Source organism: Rhineura floridana, chromosome 9 (assembly GCF_030035675.1).
Source record: "Rhineura floridana isolate rRhiFlo1 chromosome 9, rRhiFlo1.hap2, whole genome shotgun sequence".
NCBI lineage: Eukaryota > Metazoa > Chordata > Lepidosauria > Squamata > Rhineuridae > Rhineura > Rhineura floridana.
The window spans coordinates 9697559-9716945 of record NC_084488.1 but is presented as its reverse complement, the minus strand read 5'-3'; the positions used below and the strand labels follow the sequence as shown (position 1 = coordinate 9716945).

General features: G+C 39.0%; 1 protein-coding gene across 7 annotated transcripts in view; it reads right to left on the bottom strand.

Moving 5' to 3' along the window:
* Positions 1-19387, bottom strand: part of SLIT2 (slit guidance ligand 2) — a 438710-nt gene that overhangs the window by 54416 nt on the left and 364907 nt on the right. For all 7 annotated transcript variants that reach the window (XM_061583554.1, XM_061583552.1, XM_061583553.1 and 4 more), the window contains 4 exons: positions 16426-16589; positions 8624-8748; positions 8147-8244; positions 1703-1842 (listed from right to left, as the gene is read on the bottom strand). In XM_061583554.1, coding sequence (XP_061439538.1) covers positions 1703-1842; positions 8147-8244; positions 8624-8748; positions 16426-16589 — 527 coding nt within the window. The remainder of the gene's footprint in view (positions 1-1702; positions 1843-8146; positions 8245-8623; positions 8749-16425; positions 16590-19387) is intronic.

The window sequence follows — 19387 nt, the reverse complement described above, 5'->3', positions numbered from 1 at the left end:
AGGATGTTGATCCCAGTTCCTTCCCGCCTCCCCAGTTCCTTCTTCTCTCTCGAGAGGGGAGCAGACATCTTTCCTTTGTCTCTCCCTCTCAACCAGCATGAGAGCTGCACTGGGGCCAGTGCAGACTGCTCCAACATAGCTAGTTAGCTAGATATAGGACTCTTTCCTATCAAGCATGTACTTCCAGAATAAAGTAGCTGTTTCTTAATTTACAGCTAGAAGTCTCTGTCTAATTTGCAGGGAAGGTAGAATCTTAGCAAAGATTCAAACACACACACATAAGCTCGCTCAATAAGCTCCGCTCTGCTACGCAACTCAATAGAATTCCGACATCAATGAAGCTCTTTCACACTTTCTATGTAATTGATACTTGGCCTAGTGGAGCTCCTCAAATTTGTGAGGGAGTAAGCCCAGACAACATGTGAAGCATGAAGAGTGCTTTAAACTTGCTGTGGTCCAGGCCAATAATACTGATTCATAATATACGCATAGCACTAGCAAGTTATATATAAGCTGAAAGCCCTGTTATGAAATCAGGATCTATTCTAGATTTAGTTTCTTTTTAGCAACAGTCACAGGTCAGGGCAATTGAAAGGTTACCAATGATATCTCAAATTTTCTTTATATGAGGATTCCTTAGACTTAGAGCCTTTTCTAGCCGCTTTAATCTATGTGGATGTGATTAATTTGTCACTCACACAAAATACCAGAACATTTTTACCATACATAAGAAAATTGATCTCCAACATTCATGCTCATGGAGAATATGACAGACTTTGTCTCATTACTGACCTAGTCATCCACACTTTGCTATTTCAATTATTGTCAAACATGGTGTATATTGAAAAGAAATACTGTAATGAAAAATCACATTTTCCTCTTTTTATGATCCCCTACACAAACACAATCTAGTACAGTAACATACACACAGCAAAATTAGTCCAAGGCCTGAAAATTCATTTCCAAATTATTTCCTTTTTTTTCTTTTCAAACTAGACCCATATAGCCTTGGTAAATTAATCTGACAAAAATAGTCTGTATTCATTCAAGAAGAATGGTTTAGTTCAGGATGAACTAAGAGCTTGCTTGGTGATGTGGGATGTTATATTGGGATGGAAGAATTTATACACACACTCTCCCTACTCCCCCTTAGAAATGCAAATATCCATCCATCCATCCACCTCCAACATATTCAGCAGAGCCATCCACCAGATCTGCACTTGTGAGTTTTATTTCCACTTTCAACATAGCATTCTGTTCCCACCTCCAAACTATAACATAATTGTAAACTTGTGCAAGTTTTGAAAAAGGGGTTGCTGCTTGGTGAAGGACAGCTGCATGGGTGAAAATTAAAGTAAAACTATGGAGATGTACTCATGTGACAAGACAGAACACACAAAAATTATTCTTCTGGATTCCAATTTCTGAGAACTAAATCTTCAACAATTTCAGTGGGCAATAGTGTGCTCAAACCAGGGATTAATGAAAAATGGGGGTTCTTATTTCAGTTTTCTGTCTTTGTAGTCTATGCTTTTTCTCCTGTCAAGAAATGCTTGCAAAGAATGCCACAGAGAACAGCTAAACAAAGAGCTAAATGAACAGACTCCAAAAAGGTAGTGAAAGGCAATTAAGCTAGAAGAAAAGGGAGTGAAAAACGTTAACATACTAAGAGCTGTTTTAATATTATTTTTCTTTCTCCTACCTGTATATTCAGGTGGACACAGACAAGTATAGTTGTTAATTCCATCAACACAGGTTGAATTATTTTCACAATCATTATCTTCACAGTCGTCAATATTCACTTCACAGTTTTCACCTTCAAATCCATCTGCACAGGCACACCTGTAAATGGAGAAATTATGCTAAGGGTATCAGCCATAAAAAAAATGACATTACACGATGAGAACTTTTAAAAATGCATATATCTCACAAAATAAATAAATAAATAAAACCAGATCTCTTGACTCAACTCCATTCAACAGGAGTGGAGAATTTCAGGCTTGCAAGGAAAAATTAGCCTCCCATGCCCTATGCCCCATCTTAGTGCTTTGGCCTAGCTCTCACTGAGGTGGCCTAGAGGCTAGACCAGTGATTCTCAAACGGTGCGCCCAGGCACACTGGTGCGCCCAAGAGGTAGCTGGGTGTGCCTCGAATATTATGAAAGTATATTTTAAAAATGAGAAGAAACCCATTTGTATTGGGTAAGTAATAGTTTTCTATAGTTTATTTTTATTCATAGTTTAAAATATATTAATATATTTTTAATTTTGTACACAAAGTGTGCCAGAAAATTTTTATGTTTTACAGTGTGCCGCAAAGCAAAAAAGTTTGAGAACCACTGGTCTAGACACTAAATTTTACCACTACAAGTGGAGGCTCATATAACTAAATACCTACCTTACAAAATAAATAAATAAATATATCCACAAAGAAAACTACAGTGTCAGCAAGAATGCTTGGTAAGAAACCTCTCTCTCTCTCTCTCTGCTAGTGATGGGATTTTGCAGGATGGGATTGTTTTGTATGTATGAACTTTCAGTACGGTGAGCCTGCAGTATGGTAAACAGCCAAGACACAGCTTTAGCACTTCAGTGAGAATTAGCCTAAGTTACTGAGCCACACACAGGATTTATCTTATTTGGAATTTACATGTTGCCCTTCAGTTTACAAAATACTTACAGCAGGTAGCAAATGGGAAAACAAAACCATAAGTAGTAAAGATCAAGAAAACAAAAAAAAGCAGAGCCTCAGTAAAAATAATAAAACCCATAAAAACGACAGACTAAAATCAGCAAGCTATTCTGGAAGCCCTTGACAAATAAAAAAGTCTTCACCTAATGCTGGAAAGACATCAGAATTGGTACAAGTGCCCCCAGTCCCACAGGAGGGCATTCCAATCCATTGCAACAAATAAGGTCTTCTCACAGATCACAACCTGATTAACTTCAGAAGATGATTGTAGCATTCAGGCAGGTTCATATATGAGGTAATCCTTGATGTATCTGATCCCAATCTATTATTATTATTATTATTATTATTATTAGATTTATATCCTGCCCTTCCTCCAAGCAGGAGCCCAGGGCGGCAAACAAAACATAATAAAAACAGACTTTAAAATATATTAAAACAAAACAAGTTTAAAAACATTTTTAAAAGCTTTGAAGACATCTTAAAAAAGGTTAAAAAACATATTAAAAAGCAATTCCCACACAGAAGCAGACTGGGATAAAGTCTCAACTTAAAAGGCTTGTTGAAAGAGGAAGGTCTTCAACAGACACCAAAAAGATAACAGAGATGGCGCCTGTCTAATATTTAAGGGTAGGCCTTTAAAGATAAACACTAGCAGTTTAAATTGCACTAGGAAATGGATAATCAGCCAGTGTTATAGTCTGAGATGCATTTCCTGCAGCTAGTCCCACCCAATTAGGAAATGTCGTTTCTGAGCAGTCTTTAAGGGCAGCCCAACTTACAAACACAGTGCAGTAGTCTAGTTTTCAGATTGCCAGAGCATGGCCAGGTTATCTCTGCCCAGGAGGAGATGAAGCTGGTGTATCAGCCTTAACTGATGAATGTCACTTGACAATGACAAGGTTGGCTTAATTATCATCTGCTTCGCTTTACGGCACTTCGCTAATGTGGCGGTCTCAATTAGATGCAATTAGCCTAAAGCCCCACTCATACGGCGCTTGTTCCACTTTTACGGCGGTTTTGGGGCGTCATGCGCCATTCTATTCAATGAGTTCCACTTTTCAGCGGTTTTTGCTTTTTGGGCGGGGGTCCGAAACGTAACCTGCCGTATGAGTGGGGCCCTACTGTACAAAAATTTGATCCTTCAAGGGGAGCATGACCCCATCCAGAACAGGATGAACATCACCTCACCACTCCAAGCAGATTAGTCACCATAACAGTAGTTCCAACTTGTGAAGATTGAATCTCAGTTCATGGGCCCTCATCCAGTCCATTACAGACCTCAGATTTAGGACTTCCACAGCACCACCTGAATCCGATGTACTACAGAAATATAATCTCCGTCTTATCAACATATGGATAGCACTTCACTCAAAATCTTTGTATGACCTCACTTTATGATTTTATGTAGATGGTGGGGGATAAAATGAAATCTGCAGGACAATATAGCAAAAGTGCCATAGGCTGAGCAGTAGTTTTGCAGTAACACATTCTGGAATTGGCTGTCCAGGTAGGAGTTGACCACTGAAGCCCAGGGCCTCCAACCCAGACTATTTAATTAGAATGTTAGTATGGCTGATGGCACTGAAAACTGCTGAGAGGTCCAGGAGAATTAGCAGGAAGCCTTCTCTCAGGCAATACAGTGATCTGGCGGGCTTGGGAGATTGGCCTTAAGAGCTGTCAATCTGGAGAGAAGCTCCCTCCTGTTTAATAGACTCTCTGATGTAAAGCAGTCAGAGAGAAACTAACTGATCTTGTATAAGCTTGGGCTCTGTCACATTGCTGTTTTTTCATTTCAATTATCTTAGTGATAGAGAAATGAGAGTAACATCATTGCTAGAGTTTTAGTAACTATGCACTTTTAAAAAGAGTCCGTTCTGTACGTTTACCCCTTGCTTTCCTTCCACAAGCTAAGTCCTTTGGGTCTATAAACAAAGCAAACGCATTAGAGGCTTAGATAAACCCTCTGTGTGCCTCCTTATTGGGGATTCTTCTCTCATAACTCTCCTCCACAAAGCATTCCTCTCAACATTGCATACTGAATATGGATTTTAAAAGATTGAGAGTGCCTACCAGAAATCAGATGGTAAATCAGGGAGTGATAGTAATGGAACTACTAGACTGAAGATGGCCATATTCCCTATTTCTCTCCAGCACTCCCTGCATATTCTCCAGAATCTCCCTACATACTAGGGGGTGCTATTCATCGCAGTGACCAAAGCCTTTTTGGTGCCAGGCCCATGACTAAGCTCAACTGAAATAAGATAGCCAGTCCCATCCAGGAAAGGTTGTAGTTGTAGTTAAGAGGGGTCACCAATGTGGCACCCACAAAGACTTTCATTGGTGCCCCCACACAGCCCCCCAATCTGAGCTTTCATTAAAAAAAGTAGGTCTCTACCCTTAGAATCTTCTAAGGGATTTCTGTTAAATGGCCAGCCTCCCTGCTCTTACCTGCCAGTGTTTTCAGCCAATAAATGAAATCAGAGATATGATTGATAAGTGAATTTTTGCCTCCCACTTTCTTTTTGCTTCTATCATATTTTCTACTCCTTGGAATTTCTCTCGTTTGTCCTTCCTTTTTCCATAGCAACCAGGATGCATCTTTCCTGTGGTGGATTTATCGGAGACCGGGTAGCCCCTAGAAGTTATTTTCTGTAAATACTACTACACAATAAATGTGGGTAGATGTTAAAGAATCCCCCCTCACCTCAAGAGGCAAATGTGAAAACTTTTCAAAGAGCCTTTGGCATGTCTCCTGCTGTGCAGGAGCAAAATATCAGACACTAATTTAAGAATTCACTTTACAGTTAATTTACAGTACAATGGTATACATGTCTACTCAGAAGTAATTCTCTTTAATGGGATTTAATCCTAGGTAAATGGGTACAGGATGGAAGCCTAGGCTTTGGTTTAGGATTGGCAATGGGGAAAAACAGCTTTAACAGCTGTAGGACAGGCAAAAATTTAATAGTTTAAGACTTTTCTAATATGGAAATAGGACAGCTTCACCATGACTGTACACTCTCTAATTTTGTGTTATGCCATGCCCCCATAGCAGCCATGTTGCATTATGTCATGCTTCCCATTGCAGCCATTTTGTGACTGGTGCCATCAGTAATCTCAAAATTTGAAATGTGCTCACTGGTCCAAAAAGTTGTTGATCTCTACTCTAGTACCTTGCTCAAGATGAGGAAATTCCCAACCAAATTATTTGTGTTACAATTCTCAGGGTCTAAGGACCCCTTCTTTAGGAGCAGTCTCACAACAACAATGGAACCAATTACCCAGGGAGGTGTTGGGCTCTCCAACACTGGAGGCATTCAAGAGGCAGCTGGACAGCCACCTGTCAGGTATGCTTTAAGTTAGATTCCTGGGGATGGACTAGATGGCCTTATAGCCCCCTTCCAACTACTATTCTGAGTCTATAACCTCTTATGGAAGGTTAAGGATTGCCTGAGACTAGTCAGTCATGCAGGGAGGAATTACAACCACTTGGACTCAGCTAGATGTGATAAGCTAAGAAGGGCAAAGGCTATGTTCCTCCAATTGCCTTGGCCACATCTCACAAAACATGCTACCTCATTTCACAAAACAGGAGTAGATGGTACATTGGATCCACCGAGGACTGAGGGGCAGAATTAGCAACATCATGGTGAACACCAAGGGTGTGAACCATGCAGAAAGGTTCTACCCAAATGCAGTGCACAGATGCAACAGTGACAGAGCAACCCCTATATCAGAAAATGTTACATTTGGGGCTTTTTATAAGGCAAGAAAAGGGGAACATAATAAAGTTGTATAAAACTATGCAAGAAAGTTGATAAGGACAAGTTTTTCTCCCTCTCTCCTAATCCTAGAACCCAGGGCCATCTAATGACGCTGAATGTTGGAAGATTCGGTACAAACAAAACAAGGTACTTCTTCACACAGCTCATAGTTAAACTAAGGCATGCACTACCACAAGATATAATGATGCCCATCATCTTGGATAGTTTTAAAAGAGGATTTAAAAAATTCATGGAGGATGGCTATCAATGGCTTATAGTGAGGATGGCTATTGGTCTCAAGTGCTTCTTGTGGGCTTCCTATAGACATCTGGTTGGTCACTGAGAGAACATGACGCTGGATTAATGGGCCTTTGCTCTGATCCAGCAGGGCACTTCTTACATAAATAAAAAAGGTCCCTTATCTCTGCCTTGAGTATCTAAGCTATGCATGCGATTGCCCATTTATGCCTTTTGGCAGCATTTATGCTGCTTTTAACAACACTGATCTGGTTCAGGGCCGACAAACCTACGTCAGATATTTTTGAAATAAAAACATGCACAACAAAGGACATAGTCCAAAACTGGGGAATTACTGAAAATTGGAAGGTAACTAGGGAACACCAAGTTAAATGGAGGTTTTGTTTCATTACTTGCAGGAACAATACTAGAACTGGTTCTGCAAATATTTTGTTCATTTGAGTATGTATTTCACAGGTTGTAGCTTGTTATGGAATTAATATATATAAACACAAACAGAGGGAAAGCTAAAGCCTCACTACTTAAGGAATTTATTTTCTTTGGGGCAGAAATTGTATTTAAATTTACTCATTCTTGGGTCCGTGTGAGTGTTAGTGACAATATGCACTCATGGTGAACAATATGATAAACTGATACCTACATTTATTAACTTGCCCTGCGTAAATCCCACTAAAACAACGTGTTCTGGAGTGCCTCCTATTCATTTTAATCCTTTGAAGCTGTGATTAAAATGTTAATTTACCATGATATTAAAATGTATCATATTAATTTCAAACAGAAACAGTCTAAATTTGGGGGGAAAATTTAGATGTAAAATTAAGGATAATGAAAAGCAGGAATCAATAATGTTTGTAGTTAGCTAGAAAAATGGATCAGCATTTTTATTTGAAATTACTGGATCCATTTATTAAAGGACTCTATTTCATAATTCATGAAATACATATGGGGTAATTGTACTGTGTGATTAAATAACTCTAGATTAAAAATGCTCACAGCATGTTTATCCACTGGCATGCTGATTTGGCAATGAATCATTAATTTTCTGTTTCACTGCGATTTACATCTGATCATTTACAGGCTGTCTGTTGATATAATGCACAGAACAACAGCTGAATTGAGAATCTTTCCAGCAGGGATCTAGCTAGCTATTAATTAGCATAACAGAGTCAACGCCATGTTGTCTTGCCCTGCTATGCCTTGACTAATAACAATGTATTTAAAAGAAAAACTTTTTTTGTTTCCTGAATACTGCAGAAGCCTTCCAAGAGCCATCACTGTGCTTATTAAGTCTCAGTGCTTTGTTGGACATAAATTAATACCATATAGACGTGTGTGTCTGTCTGGTTTTTCGGGGCAGGAGGTGTTGTCCGCTAGTTTGACTAGTCTTTCAAAAGCAATAGGCTTCTCTTATGTGTTTCCAGATGAAAACCTACCAAAATCCATCCTTTTCGCCTTCTTTTAAGTGACAAGTCCCCCCTTGTTTACAAGGGTTGCTAATGCAGGCATGTATTGGAACATCACAGTCCTGGCCCTAGGAATAAAACAGCAAAGTTGTGAGATTATACAGAAGAAAAGCAAAATGAATTTTATTTTAAAATAGCAAAATTATATGTATTTCTCCATTCTGTAGTTAATCTTGCTTGTCTCACTCTCTACAACTCGGTAGCAGGGCACATGCTTGGCATGCAGGATGGAAGTTCAGTCCTTGGCATCTCCAGCTTAAGGATCTCAGATAACAGAGTGGAGACAGAACACTTGCTGCCTTAGACTTTGAAATGCCACTGCTAGCCAGAGTAGACAGTACTAGGCTACATGGACCAATGGGAAGGCTTGCCTTGAAAGGTGGCTTATCAATAAAATAAAATAAAATAAAATAATACAAAAAAACCACCTTCATATATTCTCCATACCTTGAAACCATAGGGACAGGAGCATCTGTAGAAATCAACAGGGTCAGTATTACAAGTTCCATCATTTTTGCATGGATTTGATAAGCAGGGACTACATTTGGCAAGAATGTTGACATCCACAGGACCTTCAAATAAACACAAATTCAGAGTCACAAACACAACTCTGTCATTATTCATGTCAAATAACTTTTCAATCAGGGTGAGTCAGCAAACTCTGGCTAGCTGTAGTATCCTGAGGCTGTAGCAGGTCATCCAGTCAACACTTATGATGCACTGAGACTAGACATGTGGAGGATAAGGCTATTAGTGGTTACTAGTCTTGATGGCTGTATTACCTCCAATATCAGAGGCAATGTTCCTCTGAATACCAATTGCTGGGGATCACAACTGGATGACCACTATTGCACTCATGTCCTGCTTTTAGACTTCTAAGAGGTATCTGGTTAGCCACTGTGAGAACATAACGCTGGACTTGATGGGATTTTGGTCTGGGCTCTTACGTTGTGCAGCATAATGGCAGAATGTGATCTGTTAAAGTCCCTAGTTCAAATCTCCCCTCATCCATAAAGCAAGTGCAAAGCCTCTCAGGCAAACCACTATTATAGCTTCAACTCCCTATCTGCAACACAGAGATGGTAATAGTACTCCAACTTACAGGGCTACTGTAAGGATTATTGAAATGATGAGTTGTATTCAACTAAGTCCTACACAGAGCAGACCCACTGAAATTAATTAACCTACGTTAATGTCCGTTAATTTCAATAGGTCTATTCTGAGTAGGACCAGCCTTAGTCCCAGTTCACACATAAACCTTCACTATGGTTTAATGCTAATGAGTAATGTATTCCTCCTCTTCCACTCTGCCCCAGGGCTAAACCCCACAAGCCTTGACTTGTCGTTACATGTGAAGCTGGCCTAGTAGCTTGTTTCACTCCAAACACAAAGCATGAGCAATAGCCAAGTTTTGCAGCCTAGGTTCACACATAACGACAAGTCAAGGCTTGTGGTTTATTGTTCCCAGTGTGAGATACTGATTGGGTTTCCCAGCAGCTCTTATGTGAATTTTTTTAAAAATGCATGGGATGAGAAACCATATCTTTAACATCACAGAAAGCTGAGCCTAGGCTGTCCTGAAACAAGTAGTATCACAGGCATACTGATCCTATAGCTAAAGAAGTCATTATTTATGTTTATTATTTATAAATGTATTTACATTAGGGTGGTGTAGAGCAACATAAAAACAGTTAGAATCCTAGATTGGTGTTAGTAAAACAGTACCCTGTGTTTGTCAAGTATCACAAATCTGATCTGTTCTGCCAGCTGCAATCCCATTAAAACAGTTTACTAGAAAGAAGGAAGGCTTGCATCTAGATAGTCAAAGTGATTTTAGGATGCCACATTGGTAGAGTCATCCTAAATTCACCTGTCTGGCTAATTCTGCATCATGTAATAGTTTGCATTATGTGTCTAAGCCACACCATTTAGAGTAAGGATGGGTGAAAAATTAGATTCAGTTCGCATTTGACGCTGAATCTATCAAATTCACACTTTCCGTAAAAATATGAGAAGTGAAACATAGCCAACCTTCGAAATTTGCACTTATTTGAATTTTGCAATCCAGTTTGCCAACCAACCAATGTTTACAAAAAATGTATATATTAGAGGGAAATGTGCACAAACATGAATATATGAGTGAAATAACAAAAATGCATTATATGACAAAAATTGCTTTGAAAAATGTGTACATTAGTCAAGAATGCCTATAAAATGTGTTTATTATGAGAATGTTTTTTTAAAAAAAATGCAAATTGCTGCAGAAATGTGGAGAACTGAATTTAAGATTGGAAAATGAGAAACTGAGAGAACTGAAATTGACTGCTCTTTCCATCCCTAATTTAGAGTGACTGACTGTTGCTATATTCTGAGTTTATCAATGGTCTGATATTCTGTTTTATTTTAACTAACTTAAATTAGGATAAACTACAGTTTCTTGATTTTTAATGTAATGGAAAACTGTAGTTAGGCAAAAATGAAAGAGCAACATTTTCCATCTCTGCCCTCTTGCATGTGAATGAGTATAAGGCTCACCATGGCCTGTTTACAATAATCTAAACTTTAAATGATAAACTGGATGTGGCCTACGACTTTAGATACGAAGGAATCCATGCTCTGGTATTATTTATTTATTGTTAATTAAGTCCACCTTTCAAGTTACCCTTCCTGGTAATTTCCAATGGACACTGTATGTGTGGCTATCATAGAACACTTAGAAAACTGGAGATAGTTATCTAATTGCTGTATTCTGAACTAACTGGGATCAGACAATGGAAAGTATAACCCACCACTTCTGAAAAAGCTTCACTGAGCTCCTGGCCTGCTTCCAAGTACAATTCAAAGCTTTGGCACTTGTCTTTAAAGTCCTGCATGACTTGGGATCTGGATACCTGAAGGAATGCCTGCTTCCTTATCAACCTGTCTATGCACTGAAGTCATTTACAGAGGTTCTCCTCCAATTACTACCACCATCTAAAATAGAGTGGATGGTGATTTGGGGCGGGGAGGGGATGAGAGAGAGAGAGAAACTTCTTGGTTATGGCACCCCCCCCTTCTACATTCCCTTCCTAGGGAGGATTGCCAGGGAAAGATCTTTTATTTCCCTAGGCCTTTAAAACAGTTTGCCTACTTTCTAAGTAGAGGGAAGACGCACGAAGATACATGTGGCCAGCTCTTTCAAGTCTAGTCTACCCCCCCCAAGTATTGAAATCAAGGCTTAGCCACTGGATAAAAAGGAAATATTTGTACATTTCCTCTTACTGGTTTTCATATTCATTTTTCTTTGCAGTACTTCTATGATTAATGTTTGCATAAATTCCATATGATGAAAAATAATGGTAGTCATGAATTACAGAGGAAATCTGTAGACTGCTTCACCTCTTTATTGAAATATCTGATTAAAGCTTTGTGTGTGTCTGTGATTTAGGATATTGCTGAGTGCTGTGTATTTAATATCTGTTCTTCTGTCTTATGCTGGTTATGTAACAAAACAGTAGTTTTAAGAAGAATATAGCGGTTTTAAGAAGAATACATTTTAATTACAAATATAATTTAGCTTTAAAAAGCATCCTAAGGCTAATTGTATTATATATGCATGTGCATTATTAGATCAGCATTGCCGTATAGATGTGTGAGTAGTATTTTGCTAAACAAAAAATGTTTTGAAAAACAACTCAGACCTATTTAAACTATCAAAAAGAGCCAGTTACTAGAGTATGGGTAAAGTTCTTATTTCACACTACTCATGGTAGTTGGTCCTGTGGGAAACTATGGCTTTATCTTAACTTCAGTTGGAGTGCTTGCTCCATAAAAACCACAAGGTGAGGGAGGGGGAGGGAAAAATCGCAATCCAGAGGACGCACCTGTGGGTTGAACATTGGTCTGAATGCACAAAACCCTGGGCAAGGTTTCTGAGTGGGGGAAAGAGAAAGCACAAGCTCACTCACAAGTTATTACATATCCAGATATAAAACAACTCATGTTGAACCTTGTGCTGCACAGATGGTCTTCTACGTCATGGGCAAAGTACATTTGCTTTTAAAATAAATGTCATTAACCAAGAAAAGAACCTTTTAACCATGTTTAGAATCCCCTATTAATGTTAGGCATTAATCAGCACCAGCTGTGCACTAGACTGTGAACAGAACACAGAGAAGACACATTACGAGGTTGCAGAGGAAAAACTGAGATGTTCTGAGAAGACAAAAGTAACAAGTGGAAAATTGAAAATGGAAAGGAAAGGGTATGGTGACAGAGAACAAAGATTAAACGTGGGCCAGGGATGACTTGTAGTCAAACACATATGAATAACATGTGAATCTGTAGTTGTCCACTAAAGGTGCTTTGAAAATTTTGAGGAGAGATTTAAAGGAGATAGGAGAGATGACTAGCTACACTGAATTCCTTGGATGAAGGGATTCAAATTAAATGAATAAAATACAGCTCATGGAGATGGACATGGGAAAAAAGGCAAAAAGGGAGCTTACCCAGGGAGGAAAGGAGAGATAGCAGAAAAGATATATATTAGGGACACAGTGGTGGAAAGATTTTAAAAGTAAGGGCTAGGAGCTTGAAACTGATGTGGGAAGTTGCAAGGCATCTGTGCAAGGACTTAAGAAGAGGACTGATACAGAAGGACTGATATAGCACAAGAATGTTAAAACAAAATGAGACAACTTCAACAGAGTGGGAAAGTCAGCAAAGAGACAGTAGCATTAAGTTAGTTATTACCTAGAGTAAAACAATGGGAAGTTTGGGCAGCAGTTGCACCAAAGTTGAAAGGAAAAGGTACAGAAGGGGGTAATGTTTTGGTGGGAGGAGAGAAACATAGGAGCAGGTTTCTGCCTAAAGTATAAAGGGGTTAATGATTTATTTGAGAGCTATACATAAAGATTTTATGTGAACAGTTCTATCTTCATCAAGTTGCAGAAGGAATTGTAAGGAACACAGTGGATGTATTGGATAGGACAGGTGATGAGAGATCAGGGATAGAAAAAATAACTTGGAAGTCTTCCACATACAGACAAATGGAGAGCTAAGGACACAACTGAGCAGAACCCATACCAAAAAAAAGATATGTGATAAAAGTGTGATACTAGAGAGAGAGCGAAGGAAAATCAGAGAAAGATTGTGCAATATGGAAGTAATATGGAAAATGACTTAATAGGAAAGAATTAACAACTTTATCCAAGACAAGGAACTAACTAAGAGGAAATCAGATGGCCTCTAAATAAATAGATAATTGGAAAACGTTAATAACCATAAGTGTGGAATAGAGGACAGAATGCTTGGAAGGAGATCAGGAAATATATCAAAGGACAGAGCGAAGGGAGCAGATATTAAGCACACACTGCAGTCCTCTGAAGTGAAAGGGAACAAGGACGGAGCAGAAAGGAAGATATGATGAGTTTGGACAGAATTAATGCTAGACCATTAATCCTGGAGCAGAGGTAATCAGAGTCCTGGTAATGGAAACATCATATGGTAGGACTGTGTCCATTTAATTATTATATTTGGTAGACATCTCAAAAACAGGCTCCCTAGGTGTTGGATAAAACCAATTTAAAAACATAATAGTAATTAGATGCTACTATAGGAAATCTAAAATAAATCTTAAAAATCTAACCCTGCATAAAATCCAAGTGCAAAAAGATGAGCAAATACAATACAAACCACCGAAAATGGGAATTAATTGGTGGGATTAGAGGTGAAGAAATGATTTGCAATAGAAGAACAAAGAAAAAGTAGTAGAGGGGGATGAATGGAGAAAACAGCTGGTGAGAGTGCATACCAAAGCATATACTGTACATTTATTATCAGTGAAAATGAAGGGAAGGATTGGACAGGGAGTGGGTATTCGGAATTTATTAAATTTATATCATGTCCTTCTTCCCAAAGGAGCCTGGGGAGGCAATGTTTTAAAGGCAATGTGAAAAACAGCAAGCAATATGACCACTGACAGCAGAGTTTTTGATATGGAAGAAGAAAACTGTTGAAACTGGGGAGAGGCAACTAATATTTTTGTTACTGTTCATTTACCAATGCTCAGAAGAATGTGAACAGCAGCCAATGAAAGAGATAGGCTTGAGAAGCGGACCCATATGGAAATAAGTTAAACCCTTAGTATGAAATTGAAATAGTAGCATAGCAGAAAATCAAAAAGTGGAAGGAAATAGGAGAACATGGGAGGGCAGCAGCAGAGAAGTACTGATGGAGTAGATGTCATGGAAGTTTGAGCTATGGTATCAATAGCGATAGCAAGTATCAGTCTCTCTTGTAGGCCCAGTTCAGATGCATACCTGGGACAATTCCTGTGGTGGTGGAATATGTGTGCATACCCACCTCCATTTACAGTTTAAGATGTGATGTAGATGGTTCCATGTGAATGCCTTTATGCTTAGAAGCTCAAATTATGTGACTTTTCCCACTAAAAGGAAGGAGATTATGTGATTTCATTTGCAAGGAGTGTTCATGTCCTGTGTTAACATTACAAGCACCTACCACTACACAAACACAGGCTTTGGCCCAGGTAGGTTCCTGATCCAGACCATAGTCCTTCCACCACAAATGAAAAAAACAACAACCCGGAGGTGGAAAAGTCAACAAAGGGAAGACAATATCAAGAAAGGACAATATCAAGGCTGTGACCATAGTCAAGGGTGGATGCAGTACAGGAAGATACCAAGAAATTAAAAAATGAGAAAAAGAAAGACAATTGTCAAGGAATTAATGAAGGGCAAGGACAGGTAAGCAAAGCATCAAAGTCACTGATGTTACTGAAGTATACAACAAAATGGTAACAAGTACTGTTGTAACAGAGTAAATAATTTACAACTTTGCAAGACCAAAATGTTATTTAGGATGACAGGCTGTCATATGCTATAACACATAATAAAGAATCACTCACAAACAACAACTAAGCAAAGAGGGGAAAGACTGACAACATACATTTGTTTTTGTTTTTTAAAAAAAAGGTTTTCTTGAGAAGCGTATAGGGAAGGTCAGAAGGTCCTGACTTAAACAGAAATCCAATCAAGGACACTTTATAGTCTTACCTGGTATAAGAAAACCACAAGGCCCTGAATCTCTAAAAGCAGGGTGTGGATTGTGAGATGCCAACAGTAAAAAAACTGAAAGTTTATTAGATGTGACATCCCAAAAGGAATATTGTACATGGGAACTGGGTGAATAATTTAGGGAAGAAACTATCTACAGAAATAAGCTCTTCACTTACAGTATTTCCAATAAAGTAGAATTATATATTTCAGAAGGGAATTTAGTACATGTTTTTAAATGTATATTGCTATATTTAGTAACAAGTTTTCATTCTTACTGTGCTTGTACACAAGACCAAAGCAGAGACAGAGTTCTAGCACTGAAAGTCATAGCAAGAAGCATGTCGCCCTAGACCAGACAATTAAAAACATAGATACTTGGGCTCCCATGTCCTGTCTCTCTGTAGAACTACCATTTGACTAACAAAAAAATTTAAGCAATAAAATGATTACAAAATAATCCATTCCACTTGACTATATAAGTAGAATACAGTAGGGCCCCGCTTTTCGGCGTTCCGCTAATATGGCAGTTTTCAATTACAGTAAGGCCCCACACATACGGAGCTTGTTCCACTTTTACAGCGTTTTTCAGGCGTTGGGCGCCATTTTATTGATGGAGTTCCGCTTTTTGGCGGGTTTCGCTTTTCGGCGGGGGTCTGGAACGTAACACACCGTATGAGTGGGGCCCTACTGTATAAGGATTCCAAGGAGCAATCTGTATAAATGGCCACAACAAGAGAACACTTCTCAGGTACTAACTTCTACTAAAAAAAATTAAGTGAAATAGATATGATTGAGACAGAATTCACAATGGAGAGTTCAGTATGTGAGAGTGTTATTGCACACATTACATTCTTAAATGTACATTCTAAAAATGTATGAATGCTATAAACAAATATTTGTAGCTATGTGTGTAATCCAGGTAGACTCAAGAAGGAACTGTGATTAACTGCAGCTTCCAATTAAGTATACACATTTGCACACCTAGGTTTGTGTCTGCGTTAAGTGTGAAATGATCCTAATTTATTCAGAAAGGATGAAGTGCAAATGAGCAATAATCCTTGGAATCATGTTCCAAGAAACCTGGGTTATATTTATCAATCAATATCTAAGGCAATTAATGTTTTATTTTACTGCTGTATTCTAATATTTTATTTAATATTTTAAATAAAATATACTTGATTTAAACCATACCTTGACAAGTGAATTTTTTAGATGGAGTGGTGAGAAGTAGCTTGTCAGCCATTTCCCCAGGACCAGCACATCGGGCTATGCCTGGTTCTTTGTATTCTGACTTTACCCAATCAGACAGCCACTGCATGTTACAGTCACAGTGAAGTGGATTTGCTCCAATGGCACTGCAGAACAACAAAACAAAACAAAAAACAACAGAGAAAACAAATATTTCACATGATCTCTCTAAGAGCATAAGTCCATCTAGTACAGCATCCTGTTCTCACAGTGGTCAACCAGATGCCTACGGGGAAGCCCACAAGCAGGACCTGAGCACAAGAGTAATTGGTATTCTCATGGAGCTTGTCATTTGATGAAAATGTAGTAGAAAGAGCCTTGAAGACCTGGCTCTTCAGGCAGGCTCTTGGGGTGGGCTAGATTTTATTATCATTGTTTTCAGATTTTTAATGTCTAATGTATTTCTATATCTATTTTGTACGTTGCCCAGAGTGGCTGGATAACCAGCCAGATGGGCGACTAATAAATTCAATAAATAAGAAAACACTCCAAAACAAAGGCTGCTGCATTAATGTATTAAAAAGTTATAGTAAAGAGAGCATGAAGTTTTGCTTCAGAATGGCTTTGAAGGGAATCCTTGGGTTAGAAACTCATAAAATATAATTTTATAATACAATTCATTATAAAAGGGTTAACTTTGAAGAATGGAACTAAGCATTAGAAGACAAACATGGGTCTCCAAAGTCCATGTTTTCCTCACAATGCTAATGTGAGGGTAAGAGATATTTGCAAGAGAAAACTGACAACTGGGAGGGGGTGTTTATCTCCTCCTGTGGTTGCCAGTTACCAGTCCTGAAAGTTACTCCCACTGAGGAGCGCTGTCAATTGTTCCCTTGTGTTACAGAGGTGTGATGGGCCTCAACCAGAAGTCAGCCGTTTAGTACCGCTGGTCCCATGTGATAGAATACTCTTCCACGGAGATTTGGCAGACATTCTCACTTTTGACTTTCAGGCATCTCTTGAAGACACTTTTGTGCCAACAGGCTTTTGCAGCTGTTTAAAATGTCCTTTGTGTACCCCAGTCATTTTAATTTTATATTGCTTTTATATGTTTTTACGTTGCAATACACTGCCCTGATATTTTGTGAGAGGATGGCATATACATTCTTTTACAAATAAATAAATAGGAAAAATATGCTGCTCTTCAACCTCCAGTCCCACACTTCACTTGTGTCAACCAGCAGACACACATTTGCCACTATATTCAATTCTCTCCTTTGGAGCAGTGGCATTTAAAAATAAATGGAATAGCTCCAAACTAGTAGCTTCTTGTCAGAAGGGCAATTTATTAAGGAAGTCTGGAAGCAAACTGATTACATTTTGAGGTATTGTTACCACTTTAACAACCACACATGACGACACCAAGTTCAGTGCAAATGTATTCTCTTCTACAGAAGAGAGGTATTCCAAAAGGATCTGAATTGAACGAATAGAAAAAGGAAATCTGGGCTAGAGATCCTGTGTCCCCTAACTAAAGGGAAAAGAAGGTACCTGTAACCTTCTTATGCAAATAAAGAGCTGGATAATGTTTCACCCGCTAATTGATCATATGTGATATCTTCCATGCTTACTTCTGCTGTGAAAATGGGGATAAAAACAAACATTTCTCCACCCCAAAGCTCTTTGGTGATGAAGGGGAAAGAAATGTAACTGGGGGCACATGCACACCATACCTTCAAAACACTTTTATATCACAGTAAGTCAAGGAGAACTGTAGTTTGTTAAGGGTGCTGGAAACTGTCGCTTTGAAAACCATGCTTCCCTGGATTCTTTGGGGGAAGCCATGACTGTTAAAGTAGTGTAATGGTGCTTTAAATGTATGGTGTGGATGTGACTTGGATAATATCATCAGAGAGAGCAACCAACTAGAAAGTGTCATGAGGAGGGGAGAAATGGAAACTTTACCTACCATGAATTTCTGTTTGATGTTGGCAGTGGAGGACATTCTATGTTAGGATGACACCTCCCACTGGATTGACAGGCAGGGTTCAGAATCCTTTGCATCCTCTCCAGGGGGAGGAGTCATACCACCCTCCAGTCCGACTGGCAGAGCAAGAACAACTCCTCAACATCAACAAAGCCCAGAACTCTTCTGGGCACTACAGTCAGAATCTGAGAAAAACACACTCAGACCAAAACGAAAGTAAACCCAACCTTAATCTCAACATGTACACATTAAACAGTACAATGGAATAAGACAACCTAAACACTCTAACAAAGTAAAATGGAGGCAGAGGCCCAAAGACTCCCTCCTGTCCCAAACCAACAGAGGATCAGTAGTGTAACAGCAGAGGAAGGCAAGGTGGTCAGAATGTCCTCCACTTCCAACATCAAACAGAAATTCATGGTAAGTAAAATTTCCTTTTCCCCCTAGTCTTCTCTGTGCATGTCAAAGATGATATCAGATGGGTAGGTAGCTCCACCTAGCGGCTGAAGGCAATAGAGCACTGTTGGTTTTTGCAGGAACATCCTGTTCTGTGTAGCTCCCAGCTCAGTTCTTGATGACAAGCTAACTAATACTGAGAGCAGTGACAGGAAGCATGACATATAACATAAAGCAACAGCACTCATACACTCTGCTAGAAGCCTACAAAGTACCATTGGTTGCAGCCCAGCCCTTCTAGGGAGTGGCCCTGATATCATCTTTGACATGCACAGAGAAGACAGTTTTCACGGTAAGACCAAAAGTCTCTTCTCCTGTGCATGGAAAGATGATATCAGATGGGACATACCAAAGCAGACCTGTGTAGGGTGGGAATATTGCTGGGCTGAACTCATTGACAGTCAGAGAGGACATGCTGTAGCACTTTCCTCCCAAAGGCTGCTTCTGCGGACACATATGCGTTAATCTTGTAATGTGTAATAAACGTACTGGGAGTGGCTCATGTGGCCGCTCTACATATTT